This window comes from Capricornis sumatraensis, chromosome 2 (genome assembly GCF_032405125.1).
Source record: "Capricornis sumatraensis isolate serow.1 chromosome 2, serow.2, whole genome shotgun sequence".
NCBI classification, from domain to species: Eukaryota; Metazoa; Chordata; class Mammalia; order Artiodactyla; family Bovidae; genus Capricornis; species Capricornis sumatraensis.
Genome location: NC_091070.1, coordinates 186,452,266 through 186,469,677, shown reverse-complemented (window position 1 = coordinate 186,469,677; position 17,412 = coordinate 186,452,266). Strand labels below are relative to the sequence as shown.

At 42.3% G+C, this 17,412-nt stretch overlaps 1 protein-coding gene across 2 annotated transcripts in view; it reads right to left on the bottom strand.

The window, feature by feature from the left end:
- Positions 1–311: 311 nt before the first annotated feature.
- Positions 312–17,412, bottom strand: part of CYP2J2 (cytochrome P450 family 2 subfamily J member 2) — a 37,569-nt gene continuing 20,468 nt past the window's right edge. Inside the window, exons 6-9 of one of the 2 annotated variants that reach the window (XM_068966316.1) lie at positions 17,010–17,151; positions 12,312–12,499; positions 6,514–6,652; positions 312–809 (exon numbers count right to left, since the gene is read on the bottom strand). In XM_068966316.1, coding sequence (XP_068822417.1) covers positions 631–809; positions 6,514–6,652; positions 12,312–12,499; positions 17,010–17,151 — 648 coding nt within the window. In that variant the 3' untranslated portion in view covers positions 312–630. Of the gene's footprint in view, positions 810–6,513; positions 6,653–12,311; positions 12,500–17,009; positions 17,220–17,412 lie in introns of both variants that reach the window. The other variant, XM_068966317.1, reaches the window with a different exon arrangement.

The window sequence follows — 17,412 nt, the reverse complement described above, 5'->3', positions numbered from 1 at the left end:
GATAGTGCTTTGTTAGGTAAATCAGAGAACATTCTTCTTCACAGAAACTAGTCTATAAATTAGGAATTCCACCTGCCCTGCTGACTTCCCAGGGGCCAGTCTGGGGCAGAAGCAGGGTAAGCCTGCCCAGTGCTACCAAGTGTAAGGGTCTATCTGGACACGGTCAGTGGCTGCCCCAGGGCCCAACTTCTAACTCTTACCCACCATTTGGCACCGCTTTGACCCAGGCCATCTCAACAAGCCAGAGCAAATCCCTATCTAAGGAAGGAAGCAGGAGGAGGCAGATCAGAGTTATTATGCCTTTTATGATGCACTTTATGGTTTCCAAGCCACTTAAAGCCCATTATTTCCTCTGATTTTTACAGCAATTCTTCCTTTTAGAGAAGAAATCATTGTCCACTTTAAATCCTCTGGATGAAAATGATATCATTCATAACATAACTGATTTCCTCAATGCCCCACTGGAGACAGTAAAGCTGGGGTTTGGATCCAGTTTCCTCTGAGTCCAGTTCCTATGACCTGTCCCAGAGTCACTGGATGCTGTCCTCTCACTTCTGAGCAGGCCTCGTGCCTTGAGGGGTGACAGGCCCATTCTTCCTGCTTTCCTTCCCCTCCCTCTCCCCAACAACTTCAGGCCCGAGGAACAGCACAGAGGCGATGGCTGACTGGGGAGAGGGTCAAGCCCATTCTGAACGCCAGGCTTAACTCTTCATTGTCTGGAGGCCTGAAGGTAAATTTTTGCAGAAGTGAGGTAAAAAAAATAAACAACTCAGTTCTGGCCAGTTGTTCTCCAAGGCACATCCTCTTTCCTGAAAGACAATAAAAAGTTACCTGTTCAGGTGGTGTCTGTACCAGCAAGGATTGAAATATTTTATGACTTCTTGTAAAACCTGAGCAAAGGCAGAGGGCCTGCCAGCCTCTGGGGCTTTATGTATTCAGTTTGATCACAACCACCTGGGTTAACCAATGGAGAAGGAAATGGCAATCAACTCCAGTATTCTTGCCTGGAAAATCCCATGGATGGAAGAACCTGGCAGGCTACAGTCCATGGGGTTGCAAACAGTCGGACATGACTGAGCGACTAACGCTCACACATACACACCTGGGTTAACCAAAGCTCAGCGAGCTTATTACACAGTCACACACTCCCAACCTGCACGTGTGAATGAGAGAAGTGAGGCCTGAGCTGGCCCAGCACTAGCCTAATGTTGTTTAAAAATCCATTAGCAAATAACAATGACTAAAGCAGACAAAAAACCAAAATCTTAGGTAGTTTTTCTCAATTGTTAAAAGAAACTTTTGAAAAGTGTAAGGAAGTAAATGTCAGATCAAAGTTTCTCAAGTACAAGGCATCTTCTCTCTACATCACAGTTCCTTCTATTATGACCGGGAGTCTCCCTGCCATGCAGGGGCGACCCCATCTCATCCCACCTGTGTTCACCTGCTCCAGGCTTCCCTCCTCCCCTCCTTGGGCTACAACACCCCACACTGGGCTCTACCATCATCTCTATTTTTTTAGATTTTTTTCTTTTTTTAATATAAATTTATTTATTTTAATTGGAGGTTAATTACTTTGCAATATTGTTTTGGTTTGGCCATACATCAACATGAATGGGTGTTTTAATACCTTACTTTCTCCCTAAGGAAAAAAAAAAAATTGTGAAACGTGTGAAGACAAAAAAAGATGTTTGTAACCCCCAAATTCAGACAAAACCCTTGTTAATATTAGACATATGTCAGCACTGTCTTTGTAAGGATTCTCCTGCGCACCATCACTGGGATTACTCTAATTAATTCTGGGCATTGTTGCTTCTGTTACTTGGTATTTTCCCCTGTAATGAAACTTTCTTAGAAATAGTTAATGCAGCATGCCTCTGTTTTGTCCTTGCCTATAATGAGCTGTTGAGGAAATGAAATTAGAGAATATCTGCAAAATATTGAATCAATTAAAATATGCTTTAGAATCATATCGTTCTTAAATTGTTTTGTGCCTATTTCCCACCAGCGTGTATCTAATTTTCTCTGTTCCCCTCATCCTTATCTCTGTGTGTGTGTATGTGTATGTGTGTGCTCAGTTGTGTCCAGTTTACCAGGCAAGAATACTGGAGTGGGTTGCCATTTCCCACTCTGGGGATCTTCCTGACCCAGGCATGGAACCCACATCTCTGGCATCTCCTGCTTTGGCAGGTGGATTCTTTACCACTGCACCACTTGGGAAGCCCCTTTTTATCTCTTTACCCATCACAAATAATACAAGAAGGAATTTTGTTAAAACAGTACCAGATCAGCTGTATTGTAAATACCCAGGATTCTCCTAGAAGAATCCATATATGACAAAACTGGACCCACGGAATGAAGAACCAGGGTTACAGTACTTGTTTCATCAGTACCCAGCTCTGGGCTAGGAGTAAACCCTTTATTCCTACAGACCTGAACATGGCTCACTTGTCAAACACGTGAGATAATCTCTCTCCCAACTATATTACGTGGCTGGGTGAGGATACCAGGAAGACAGGAGGTATGAATTACATGAATTTGCTTTTAAAATCATGAAAAGGAGGGCAACTTGATCTCACAGCTTCATCCTGGACTGCGGGAAATGTGGACCTTCTCCTTGGTGCTTCCACTAACTGGCCATCATTAACTAACCAGGTCAATTACCTCATTAGTAAAACTAGAGAAATGACCTAGGGTTTTGGGGGAAAGTTCTTCATAATTTTATCTCCCATGATCCAGTGAATTAAAAAAAAAAGTTCTTTGAAAAACGAGGATTCAGCCTCTTGCCTTTCATGAAGCTGTCTGCTGCTTTGTTGGATCAAAAGGGAAAAACTTAAATGAGGAAAAGAAAATACAAATTTGCAGTAACAGCTTTGCCATCTGCCCTGATTATATGCATGTGTCCTAATTCCACACCTGATCATCCTTTCCAGAGAAGGGACGGAGCTCTCCACATTCTATCCCTTCAGGGAGGCTGTTTTTACAAAGTGCCAGATCAAGAATGAGGCAAAGCCACCGTGCTCCAGAGATGGCAGCGTGGTGAGAAAACAAGACAGTGGTGTTGACTCTATCTCCTGAAACCTTTTAAGCTGGCCTCACTCTGTCACAGCTGAGGAAATCCCCAAATTGCTTGCCTTCTCTCAATGCATTCTCCTCAGCAAAAAGACAGATAGTGAGACCAACTATTTGCAAAAATGGCTCCAATGTCCCCCCATCTCCCTGTACCCACATCATTGGCAGCATGATTTCATAGCCCTTCCCATGAAAGCTGCTTCGTTCCCTTTCTCCTGAACTGGGGCACACAGGTGACCTCTGGCGGCCACCAGAACGCAGTGGAAGTGATGGTTGCCAGTTCCCAGCCTGGCCCTTAGGAGGCACTGTGTGCTTTTCTCCCTCCTGGGGTCTTATCTTCTACATGTACACCTGCTGGCTAGATTGCTAGAGGATGAAATTTGGAAAGGACCCCCACTGTCTCAGCTGAGGTCATCTTCCCTCAATCTTCAGTCAGCTCAGCTCCCAAACAGGCAAGAGGACAAAGCTAAGGTCAGTCGAGCTCCCAGCTCAACTGCAGACTTGGGAGCAGTAATACACACTAAAGCTATGGTTTTTCCAATAGTCATGTACGGGTATAAGAGTAGGAACATAAAGAAGGTTGAGTGCTGAAGAACTGATGCTTTTGAATTGTGGTGCTGGAAAAGACCCTTGTGAGTCCCTTGGACTGCAAGATCAAACCAGTCAATCCTAAAGGAAATCAACCCTGAATATTTATTGGAAAGACTGTTACTCAAGCTGAAACTCCAATACTTTGAACATCTGATGCAAAGAGCTGACTCACTGGAAAAACCCTGATGCTGGGGAAGATTGAAGGTAAAAGGAGAAGGGGCATGGTAGAGGATAAGATGGTTAGATAACATAGATGTTATATAATTACTCTTTTAATTATAGGCTTCATTTACAAGGAAATTATCTCATCATTTAATCCTCACAGCAGCCCAGTTATTAATAGTTAGGCAATGGATCAGTATCTCATTTCTTAATGTGAGGAAACTAAGAATGAGAGAGAACTGTTTCTTATTCAAGATCTTGAGCCCAAAGAATTGCCAGAATGGGGCCTAGACTCAAGTTTTTCATCTAGCGCTCCTTCTTGCATAGTTAAAATGTAATTCACTTGCCCACTTAAAGCCTTTCCATTTTAAGATTCACCAAATTCATATCATATTATAATTCTCAATAGCAAAAACAAACAAAAAAACTGTGTCAAGCATGATTAAAATACTTAAAATACACATGTGAAACTTTGTCTTGTAATAGGAAATATGAAGCTCTTATAGACAGGAAGATTGAAAGGTATTTCTACATCTCATGTCTGTTTTCATGTTAGGAGGTGACTTGTCCAATGTAAAGATGGCACAGAACCAGAGGAAGAAAGACACAGAAGATCCAATCAGAATCAGTTCAGATACACGCAGGACAGTGTCCTACAGCAGGAAAGCCTGGGCTTTGCATCACTTCTACATGGGGTCAAATTCCAGTCCCTCCCTCTCTGTGCTTTTGTGGCATGATCAACAAAATAATACTGTTGTAAAAAATCAATCTATATTTAATTTAAATCAGTGATAAGAAAACTACTATAAATTCCAGAGTGCCAACTCATTGTAATATTTAGTTACTGTTTTGGAGGGAGACGCTGCTAGGAAGAACACAGGCTTTAGTATTTGATAAACTTGGTCACCACTGAGTTCTAGCTCTGTCTTGTGAGCTTTTTTATGACTGCAGGCACAGTAGCTGACCCTGCTAAGCTCCAGTTTCCTTCCATATCCCTAAAGGTGGTGAACAGAATTTGAACTTTGTAAGGTTACACTAGAACACATACTTTTTCACTTTTTATGACAATTAAATTTATTTTTTTAATTGAAGGATACTTGCTTTACAGAATTGGAACACACACTTTTTAAGAGTGTTTTTTTTTTTTTTACTTCATTCATTATCATATCCTCAGGGCTGAATGTCTGATACATAATAGATACCCAGGAAATTCTTACAGAATTAAGAAATTGGAAATTTAGTTGAAATGATCTCTGCAACATACCTAACTTAATATGTTAAATATACTAAAATTTTTCTCACTCATTTTACAATGTTATAAATTGAAATACTCTTTTGGAACTGGCTGTCTTGGAAACCCAGGAGTTTTCACTGCACCTTCTTTCATACCTTTCAAACTGTATACCATGTAAATGTATTGACTAGTTATTTAAAGAGTTATTAGAATTTAAGACAGTAAAAGGACTTCTTAGGACCAGTGATAGAGTAGAATCCCATTTAGTTAAGCCTACGGCACTTAGAGTCACTTGTGATGCCCATAATGAGAAGCAAGCAGCCGCTTTCCTTGCCCCTTCCCCATCCTCTCCTAGCAACTGACTCTAGTTCTGTGTGAATGGGTTGCCCTAAAAAGATCTTTGAACACTGAAAACTCTGTAAGGAAGGCAAGTATTCAACCTCCTCTCTGGGTGACAGCAAGGGTCTGAACTCTTGTTTCAGCATTCTGGGGCCAGCACAACGTGACGCTGAAATCTCCATCAGAGTCAGGCCAGGGCTTAGGAAGTAAAGGCATGAGTCCTGGGGATGCTGCACCCGGGGAATCCTGAGGTGCAGCCAACAGCAAGAGAGAGTCACTCTGGAGGGGACTCTATGGTGTGGACTGAACACTGTTGCCGGCCATTCTGCTGCTCTCCACAAAGCCATCAGTCACTGCAGCTGCCCCTAGTGCTGTGCTCTGAGTGGAATTCAGGATGGAGAAAAAGAGGATACTGGCTAGAGTGTTAGGATGCATATAAAGGACTGATGCTAAAGCTGAAACTCCAATACTTTGGCCACCTCATGCGAAGAGTTGACTCATTGGAAAAGACTCTGATGCTGGGAGGGATTGGGGGCAGGAGGAGAAGGGGACGACAGAGGATGAGATGGCTGGATGGCATCATCGACTCGATGGACGTGAGTCTGAGTGAACTCTGGGAGTTGGTGATGGACAGGGAGGCCTGGTGTGCTGCGATTCATGGGGTCACAAAGAGTCAAGACATGACTAAGTGACTGAACTGAACTGGACTGAAAGGAATAATTTCACTGAGCCCAGACTCTTGCATCTTCCCATAAAAAGAAAGGCACTAAAATCATTAACTTGAAATGTCTGGTCTTTTTGTGTGTGTCTAGCAAAATCTTATGATGTGTGATTACATGTTTGTTTTTTTTTTTTCTCTTTTCCAGCAAGAACGCCTACCTACCCTGGTTCTTTCCCTACCTTTTGGAAACAGTCCCCAAGAGCTATCTGAGAAGCCATCTTCCTGGGATATAGTCTTCTGTAAAGCCCTGAATAAAAATTCTCAACTTTTAGGCTGAGTTTTTATTTTCCTGTTGAACCTGGAGACATGCCAACTAAAGCAAAACACCAGGGAGAAGAGGAGGGAAGGGCTGAGAGAGGGACTCTGGGTTTCCACACTCATATTTCTCACTACTCACCTATTGAAAAAGGCAGAAAGGCTTCCCTTTTCTTAAACCGTCCATTCTCTAGAAAATGCTCCGGATTGAACGTGTTGGGGGTGGCCCACTCTGCAGGGTCCCTGTGCAGTGCAGTCAGGTTGGTCAGGACCATGGTGCCCTGGAGAAGGCAGAAGAGACTCAGGCAGGGATTGACCCGCACAACATACGTGTGCAGAGGGGTGGCGGTCCCCCGGGACTCCACACCAAGCTGGCAGCACCCTGAACTCCCTCAGCCTCCCTGACCCACCACCTTCTGAGGCCAGCCCCTAGGACCCAGCTCTTTGCCATGGGACAGCTTACAGTGATGGACTGGGATTGTCTGCTGGGAATTTGACCTGGGAAGTGTGACTGCTGTTAGTGCAGAAAGGATCTCTGCAGGGACTCATCAGTGTAGAACTTGGGAGGGAACACATATACATCAATAAGAGAATAGTGAGACATCTCCCATTTGCTTCCTTCCAATGTCTAGTCTGTTCTACAGAGGGTTTAATAATAGAATGAGGTCACCCAGCAAAAGGAACCGCTGTTCTTCCAGACACAGAGCAAGAAACCTAGGTGTCTTCCACAGTGCCTCCCTTTCCCCCATTCTTCCTTCAAACAACCCTTCTTTTGGTCAACTTTACTCGAAATTTCTCTTGATCCTGTTATTCCATTTTGTGTCCACCACTGCCACCTGATTCAGGCCACCACCTCGCTTCAGTCATGTACGACTCTGTGCGACCCCAGAGATGGCAGCCCACCAGGCTCCCCCGTCCCTGGGATTCTCCAGGCAAGAACACTGGAGTGGGTTGCCATTTCCTTCTCCAATGCATGAAAGTGAAAAGTGAAAGTGAAGTCGCTCAGTCGTGTCTGACTCTTAGCGACCCCATGGACTGCAGCCCACCAGGCTCCTCCACGCATGGGATTTTCCAGGCAAGAGTACTGGAATGGAATTGCCTTCTCCGCCTCGCTTGGCTATCCGCCAGTAATAGCCCTGCCTATGCCCATGTTCTCTTTTCCCCTTCAATGTGCTCCACATGATGAAAGCAGAGTTAGCTTTGAGTAAGATTTAATCATTCCACTCCTGTCTACCCAGCACACCTGGAACGTGACGGATACCCTTCACTAGCTCCCATCACTCTTAGATGAAGGACACATCTCCCTGTCTGAGTCACCCTCCTGCCTGCACTCCCACTACATCAAGCTTCTTTCAGTTTCTCAAACATGCCACATTTCCCCACTCATTTCTGTGCCTTTTTACATGCTGTTCACCTTTGTCTGAAATGTCCTTCCTTCTCATTTTGTCACTGAGTTAACTCTTAACCACCCTTTAATCCTCTGCTCAAAGATCACTTCCTTTGTGAAGTCCTCTCTGCCCGCTCCTGCTCCCACTCCTCATTGCAGTCAGCCTGCATCTTCCTAGAAACTAGTGATTTTTTTCCTTTAGATAGTTATCACAGTTGTACTTTTAAACTTGCGTGATTATTTTCCTCTGAGTTGTTCTCTGAGGTTTAAACATTTTAGGTGCTTAATGAATATCTGATGAATTAATAAAGAATAATAAGCGCTATTTTGAGAACTTTCTATAGTAAGCACAAGGTTAAATATTCTACATGCATGACCTCATTACACATCCATCTGTGAAATGGATTTAAATGCATTCTCACAGGTAAAGATTTTAAAGCTCTGGGAGGTGGAATAAGATGCCCAAAGTCACAGGGTGGAAGGAGGCAGAAAAATGATTTGAATTAGGACATTTGACATCAAAGTTTGACTCCTAGCCTCTACAACATAGCCAACGGGATCTTTAATTCCCAGGATGATTTTTTAAGTCAACATTAATAATCAATGTCAGAACAAGTCTACTGATCTGGGATAGTTTCCTGGAGTTAAATGAATTGCTATAAAAATGCAAAGATCACTTGAGAAATAATATAGACCTCAGCAAGAGTCAAATACGACTTAGCAACTAAACCACCACCACCAGCCTTCAACCACAAATGATCAATTAGCAAGAAAATATTAGGTTGGTGCAAAAGTAATTGTGGTTTTGCACTACTAAATTTTGCCCTTTGATACTGGAATACATTCTTAAATGTGGTTATGTTATACATCATTTTCATGCACATTTCTTGCTTTATGTTTTTTTTTTTTTGCTAATGACATTACTTGCTGTGTATTTTATATTTATTTTAGACTATGGAAATAATGTTAGACAAAAAGCAAATGTGAGCAATTTTCTTATGAGTCAGAATGGGTCATAAAGCAGCAGAGACAACTTGCAGCATCAACAAAGCATTTGGTCCAGGAACTGCTGATGAATATACAGTGCGGCGGTGGTTCAAGAAGTTTTGCAAAGGAGACGAGAGAGAGAGTCTTGAAGATGAGTAGTATGGTGGCTGGCCATTGGAAGTAGATGACTGTTGGAGAGCAATCATCGAAGCTGATCCTCTTACAACTATAAGAGAAGTTGCTGAAGTACTCAGCGTCAACCATTCTATGGTCACTTGAAGCAAATTGGAAAGGTGAAAAGCTCGATAAATAGGTACCTCACGAGTAGACCGCAAACAAAAAAAATCATCATTTTGAAGTGTCATCTTTGCTTAATCTACACAACAAAGAACCATTTCTCGACTGAATGGTGATATGCGACAAAAAATGGGTTTTATATGACAACAGGTGATGACCAGCTCAGTGGCTGGATCTAGAAGAAGCTCCAAAGCATTTCCCAAAGCCAAATTTGTACTGAAAAAAGGTCAGTCACTGTTTGGTGGTCTGCTGCTGGTCTGATCCACTACAGCCTTCTGAATTCCAGCAAAACCATTACATCTGAGAAGCATGCTCAGCAAATCAATGAGATGCACTGAAAACTGCAATGTCTGCAGCTGGGATTAGTCAACAGAATGGGCCCAATTCTTCTCCATGACAACAACTGACTGCATGTTGCATACTTCAAAAGTTGAATGAATTGGGCTACATAGTTTCACCTCCTCCACCATATTCACCCGACCTTGGTAGCCAACCAATGACCACTTCCTCAAGCATCTTGATAACTTTTTGCAGGGAAAATGCTTCCATAACCAGTAAGAGGCAGAAATGCTTGCCAAGAGTCCTGAAGGACAGATTTTTACACTACAGGAATAAGCAAACTTATTTCTCATTGGCAAAAATGTGTTGATTGTAATGGTTCCTTCTTTGATTAATAAAGATGTGTTTGAGCCTAGTTCACTTCAGTTCAGTTCATTCACTCAGTCGTGTCCAACTCTTTGTGACCCCATGGACTGCAGCACGCCAGGCCTCCCTGTCCATCACCAACTCCTGGAGTTTACCCAAACTCATGTCCATTGAGTTGGTGATGCCATCCAAGCATCTCATCCTCTGTCTTCCCCTTCTCCTCCTGCCTTCAATCTTTCCCAGCATCAGGATCTTTTCAAATGAGTCAGTTTTTCACATCAGGTGGGCAAAGTATTAGAGTTTCAGCTTCAACATCAGTCCTTCCAATGAATCTTCAGGACTGATTTCCTTTAGGATAGACTAGTTGGGTCTCCTTGCAGTCCAAGGGACTCTCAAGAGTCTTCTCCAATACCACAGTTCAAAAGCATCAATTTTTTGGTGCTCAGTTTTATAGTCCAACTCTCACATCCATACATGACTACTGGAAAAACCATAGCCTTGACTACACAGACCTTTGGTGGGAAAGTAAAGTCTCTGTTTTTTAATATGCTGTCTAGGTTGGTCATAACATTTCTTCCAAGGAATAAGCGTCTTTTAACTTCATGGCTGCAATCACCATCTACAGTGATTTTGGAGCCCCCCAAAATAAAGTCTGCCACTGTTTCCACTGTTTCTACATCTATTTGCCATGAAGTGATGTGATGGGATGCCATGATCTTTTGTCTTTTGAATGTTGAGTTTTAAGACTACTTTTTCATTCTTCTCTTTCACTTTCATTAAGAGGCTCTTTAGTTCTTCTTCACTTTCTGCCATAAGGGTGGTATCATCTGCATGTCTGAGGTTATTGATATTTCTCTGGTAATCTTGATTCTAGCTTGTGCTTCATCCAGCCTAGCGTTTCTCATGATGTACTCTGCATATTAATTAAATAAGCAGGGTGACAATACACAGCCTTGACGTACTCCTTTTCCTATCTGGAACCAGTCTGTTGTTCCATGTCCAATTCTAACTGTTACTTCCTGACCTGCACACAGATTTCTCAAGAGGCAGATCAGGTGGTCTGGGATTCCCATCTCTTTCAGAATTTTCCACAGTTTATTGTGATCTACACAGTCAAAGGCTTTGTCATAGTGAATAGAGCAGAAATAGGTGTTCACAGTGATTTTGGAGCCCCCCAAAATACAGTCTGCCACTGTTTCCACTGTTTCTCCATCTATTTGCCATGAAGTGATGGGATGGGATGCCATGATCTTGGAACTCTCTTGCTTTTTCGATGACCCAGTGGATGTTGGCAATTTGATCTCTGGTTCCTCTGCCTTTTCTTAAAGCCTAGTTACAATGATTTAAAATTCACAGTCCAAACAGCAATTATAATTGCACCAAACTAATATAGTAAGGCAATCATTGCAGGAATAGCTGCTATTCCTGGTTCTGCTGGGCTGGTGACTAAGGCTGGACAATGCAGAATTTCCTCAGGCTTTGCCTTGAGGTTGTCCCCAGGTACAACACACACAGAGCAATTTAGACAAACTAGAATGGATCCACAGAGGCTCACCAAAGTTGTGAGAAAGGGAAGAACCGCAAATGTGCAGTGTACAGAGAGGACACTAGGGGGCACAGGAGAGCTGTCATCTGAGACCCTCAGTGTGGTGGGCCGAGTGAGAGCAGAATTTCCTTTGGGAGGACAGGTAATTTAATGGGGACCCACTGAGAAATATTTCAGGGAGACTCTTTTAAAATCCAAGGAGAGCAACTCCTGTGGAAAGAACATGGTGTAGTACAACAAAAGATGAGCCTGGGAGTCAGAACAGTTCCGTTTCTGGAATCCAACTCTTGTCACTGTAGCTGAGAGATCTTATGCAAGATTAATTACTCTACAAGCTCCGGCTTTCAGATTTATAAAATGAAAGAATGGAATTATTCTCAGGACCGATTCAGACATTTCTAAATAACATATATAGTCCGCAGGACATAATCACTGCTTAAAAAGAGTTGGTTCCTCCTTTCTCTCCTACTCTGATATTTAATACTGCATATACTTGGATTGCTTTCCCTTGGGAGGCAGTCCCACCAAGGGTCTGTAAGTCAAAGACAGAAAAACACCTGTGGTGACAGTATGTTAGAAACACCAGAATGAATGTGATGTTGGTTCAGGCGGTCTCAAAAGTCCCTCATTTTTCAACATTCCAGCACTGCAAAGCACAACTGTGCAAAGCACAGGTCTCTGTCTTGTGAGAAGCACTCCCAAGGCAAAGGAAAGGACCTCCTGACAAAGTCTGAGACTTGGAACTGCTGCCTTCTGTATCCCCATGTAGATTTACCACTCACGCCACATAGTAAAACACTGAGAAACCTCATAGCAAAGAAAAGCCTGGTTTTGCCTAATCACAGCTGACCTAGGAATCCCCCCTCTCCTCTAAAACACCTGTTAACATCCTGTTCAACTAATTTTCTAAGCTCACACTTAAGGAACAAAACTAGTATTTCATCAGGCATAATATATTTCTCTCCCCATGTAAATAACTCTCTAGGCTAAGAATGTTTTTCCAATTGAGATATTCCCACCGTTTACAGATATGAGCTTGGAGATCTGAGGCTGTTGGTGTGAGCCCCTAATTAATTACCTTGGGCAGGTGGTATCCAGCCAGGATGGTGTCCACTGTTACCTCCCGGGGCACGTTCAGAGGGAGGATGTTCCCCATCCGCTGCACCTCGTGGATGACAGCGTTGGTGTAGGGCATGGACTCACGAGTGGCTGTGCTTGGTGGTCGTGACTTGCCAAGCACCTTATCGATTTCAGCCTGGACTTTCTCTGGAAAAGCACAGGAGGTTTCATCATTCTATTTTTCTATAACTTTCCTAGAAGCCAGTTAAGCTAAGGAATGGAATAACCAGGATCAAAAATGCTAAAGGAATACATCAAGGCTGTATAGCATCACCCTCCTTATTTAACTTATATTCAGAGTACATTATGCTAAATGCTGGGCTGGATGAAATCAACCCTGAATATTCATTGGAAGGACTGATGCTTAAGCTCAAGTCTTTTGGTCACTTGATGCAAAGAGCTGACTCACAGATAAGACCCTGATGCTGGGAAAGATTGAGGGCAGGAAGAGAAGTGAGTGACAGAGGATGAGATGGTTAGATGGCATCGTTGACTCAATGGAAGTGAGCTTGAGCAAACTCCAGTAATAGTGAGGGACAGGGAAGTCTGGTGTGCTACAATCTATGGGTTGCAAAGACTTGGACACGGCTCAGCGATTGAACAACAATAACAAAACGACCAGAGCTATAGTAGAGTCTCTGGACAACCTCCTCAGGGAGGTATGTGAGTGGGAAGTGGGCCCTGGTGTGAGACAGATCTGGTGGCAAATTCTTGCTCAGTACTAGTCCTGCTGCGAGTTCCTGGAGCTCTTTGAGCCTCTGGTTCGTCTTCTTATTAGTGAGGATGAATCAAGTTTCACCTTTAGGAATTTTTAGATTTGCATGAACTGATTTAGGGAAGTATCCAACAACAATAAAACCCTGTTAACTATGCCCCAATATTTGTTTTCCTCTTTTTCTAGAATAATAAATATTTGATCTGGATTCCTGGTTCCTCAGCTAAAGATTACATTTCCCAGATCCCCTTGTGACTAAGTTCTGGCCAAGAGAGTGTAAGTAGAGGGAATGTTCAATACTTGGAACATGCCCTAAAAGGAAAGGCACGTGCTTCCTGCTCCTCCCCTTCCTGCCGGTGGAAAGGCAGCCACAGAGGTGAGCCTTCTGTGAGTCCCAACAAGGGTGCCGTTCTAGATACAACAGAGCAACACACGGGAAGCAGTTTAGACCCAAAGGGTTCTGCAGAGTCTAGCTTACAGTTTCTGAATTGAGAGAAAAATAAACTTTCTTTTTTTACTGAACATTTAGAAACGTTTTAAATTGTGGTAAAAATACACGTGATATATAACTTACTTATCTTAGCCACTTTAAAGTGTGTGGTTTAATAATGTTAAGTATATTCGCATCGTTATACAACCAATCTCCAGAAAATTTGTCTTGCAAAGCCAAAACTATTCTCACTGAACTAGAACTCCTATTTGCTCTAACTCCAGGCTCTAACCATGGGGTCTAACAACCACCATTTTACTTTCACTTTCTGAGTTCAACTGTTCCAGATACCTCAGATGAACAGAATCATATAGTTTGTTCGTTTTGATTGGATTAGTGAGTTTAGCGTAATGTCCTTAAGGTTCACCATGTTGTAGCATGTGTCAAATGCTTCATGTTTAAGGACGAATATTTCATTGCATTCCATATTTTGCTTATCCACTCATCCATTGATAGACGCTGGGTTGTATCTACTTTTATGCCATCTTAAGACATTATTATTTTGGAGCCTTTTATAGGGAAGCTATAACTATATCCTAATTAGGTGGCTTTCACAGTTGTTCAGTTGCTAAATCCTGTCTGACTCTTGTGACTCCATGGACTATAGCCCACCAGGCTCTTTGGTACACGGAATTGCTCAGGCAAGAATACTGGAGTGTGTTGCCATTTCCTTCTCCAGGGGATCTTCCAAACCCACAGATAGAATTTGTGTCTCCTGCATTTCCAGGAGGATTCTTTACCACTGAGCCATCAGGAAAGCCCATAATTCACAAATAAGTGCATTTTACAAGTGCATGACTCAGGACACATAAAAAAATATATACACACGAATAAAACATTTGTTCATATATTTAAGGAAAGAAAGTTTCATGAAAAAGCATTATCCTCAGTACACAGAAAGCACTCTGATTTTACTAATCTATTTTTTTTCAAATTTAGGGCAAAAAGTTGGTCTTGATTTACTAAATTAACTCTATCTCCTATTAATAAACTTTTACCCACAGTTTGCAAAAATGCATCACAATAGTTTCTGTCCTACATGTGCTTAAACTCTTTCGGGGGAGGGGGTGGCTAGAAAATGAAAAATGATTCTAACAGTCACTGTCTTTGAAAGGACTACAGTCTTTGGGGAAGATGTATAAATAACACGTTATAAACAAACTAATGGAGGTTCATTAGGTCATCTTTAAAGAAAGGAAATGCTAGTATTTTCCCAGAAGTGTGGAGAAACACTTGGAGGCTACGTTGAGTAGACTCTTCAAGCATAGCTAAGGGTTTACTGTATAGAGAAATTAGGGAGATATATTCTTGATTATTCTTCTAGGGAATGGCAGGTGTGATGGTCCAAAGGCACAAATAAGGACAGTGAAATTAAATGACCTGTGACTTACTGAAGCCCCTATGCAGGCTGGACAGGTAGGAAAGAGGCACAGCAGAGCGCATGACGTACCAGACGAAGGTCTGTGAGCAGTGTCCACAGGTGCTGGGAGACACTACTTGAGAAGGAGGGAAGGCTGCTGCCAGATTTCATATGTGAGTGGAATGGAGTCCCTTCCTGGAACCCGCCACAATGTCAGTGGACTTCAGTCTTCCCCACTGGACAGTGAGTTTGCTGAGGGCAGGGGCTCTCTGTTATATCTGTGTTATGTGGACCCATCCCAATTCTGGCAGAAAACTGAAGAAGGCACCCATTCTCAAGTCCACCTGTCCTACCTATCTCTCCATCCTCCCATGCTATCTTCTGGCCCTTCTTTTGGACAGTGTTCCAGGAGGCCCCGTTCTTTTTTTCTTTAAAAAATTATTTATTTTCAATTGAAGGATAATTACTTTATAGTATTGTGTTGGTATCTACCAAACATCAACACGAATTAGCCATAGGTTTACCCATGTCCCCCCGCACCTGAACATCTCTCCCACCTCCCTCCCATCCCACCCATCTAGGTTGTTACCGAGCCCCGGTTTGAGTTTCCTGTGTCATGCCGCAAATTCCCACTGGGTATCTATTTTCATATGGTATTCTATATTTCCATGTTACCCTCTCCATATCTCCCACCCTCTCCTTCCTCCGCTCCCAGTCACACCCATAATCTGTTCTCAATGTCTGTGTCTCCACTGCTGCTCTCCAAACAGGTTCATCAGAACCATCTTTCCAGAGTCCATATATATGCATTAGTATACGATATTTTTCTCTTTCTGACTTACTTCACTCTGTATAATAGGCTCTAGGTTCATCCACCTCATTAGGACTGACTCAGATGCATTCCTTTTTATGGTTGAGTAATATTTCATTGTATATATGTACCACAGGTTCTTTATCCATTCATCTGTTGATGGACATCTAGGTTGCTTCCATGTCCTAGCTGTTGTAAATGTAACAGCAATAAACCCTGGTGTACGTGGGTCTTGTTCAATTTTGGTTTCCCCAGGGTATATGCCTAGTGATGGGACTGCTTTTTGGGTCATATGGTGGTTTTATTCCTAGTTTTTTAAGGAATGTCCATACTGTTCTCCATAGTGGTTGTATCAGTTTACATTCCCACCAACAGCACAGAGGGTTCCCTTTTCTCTACACCCTCTCCAGCTTTTATAGTTTGTAGATTTTTCAATGAGGGCCATTCTGACCAGATGATAGGTGATATCATTCTGACCATTCTGTGAGGTGATATCTCATTGTAGTTTCGATTTACATTTCTCTAATAATGAGTGATGGTGACCATCTTTTCATGTATTTGTTAGCCATCTGTATGTCTTCTTTGGAAAAATGTCTGTTTAGGTCTTTTGCCAACTTTTTGATTGGGTTTTTGCTTTTCTGTTATTGATTTGTATGAGCTGCTTATATAGTTTTAAAATTAATCTTTTGTCAGTTGTTTCATTTGCTATTATTTTTTCCCACCCTGAGGGTTGTCTTTTTCACCTTGTTTATAGTTTCCTTTCCTGTGCAAAAGCTTTTAAGTTTAATCAGGTCCCACTTTTTAATTTTTGTTTTGATTTCCATTATTCTAGGAGGTGTGTCATAGAGGATCTTGTGATTTATGTCATAGAGTGCTCTGCCTATGTTTTCTTCTAAGAGTTTTATAGTTTCTGGTCTTACATTTAGGTCTTTAATACATTTTGGGTTTACCTTTGTGTATGGTGCCTATGTTTTCTTCTAAGAGTTTTACAGTTTCTGGTCTTACATTTAGGTCTTTAACATATTTTGGGTTTACCTTTGTGTATGGTGCCTATGTTTTCTTCTAAGAGTTTTACAGTTTCTGGTCTTACATTTAGGTCTTTAACATATTTTGGGTTTACCTTTGTGTATGGTGTTAGGAAGTGTTGTAATGTCATTCTTTTACATGCAGCTGTCCAGTTTTCCCAAAAGCACTTATTGAAGAGACCTTCTTTGCCCCATTGTATATTCTTGAGGAGGCCCCATTCTGACCCAGCCGAGGCCCACCCACTGACGTGCTCACCTTGGATTTCAGGGTACAGGGCCATGTAGAGCAGACCCCAGCGCAAGGTGGTTGACGTTGTCTCTGTTCCAGCAAAGAAGAGGTCCAGGGTGCTGTAGATAAGGTTTTCTTCATGGAAACTTGAAGCAGCATTGCCCTTATACTAGAAAGCACAGTGATTATTGATTTATTCAGGTGGTTCTTAGTTGCCACAACACACGGGGCTTCATCCTAAAGAGAACATGAAGGAGAGACTACCCTAGGAGAAATATCTTTCCTTTTGGCTGTCTCATGAGGCAGAGATTTATTACTGGAATATCACTGCCCCTAGTGCTGGCAGCTTTTGTTAGCTTTGGTGGACAAAAAAGACAACTAATTTTTTACACCCATAATTAGGCAGAATCTATTATTACACTGGCAAACA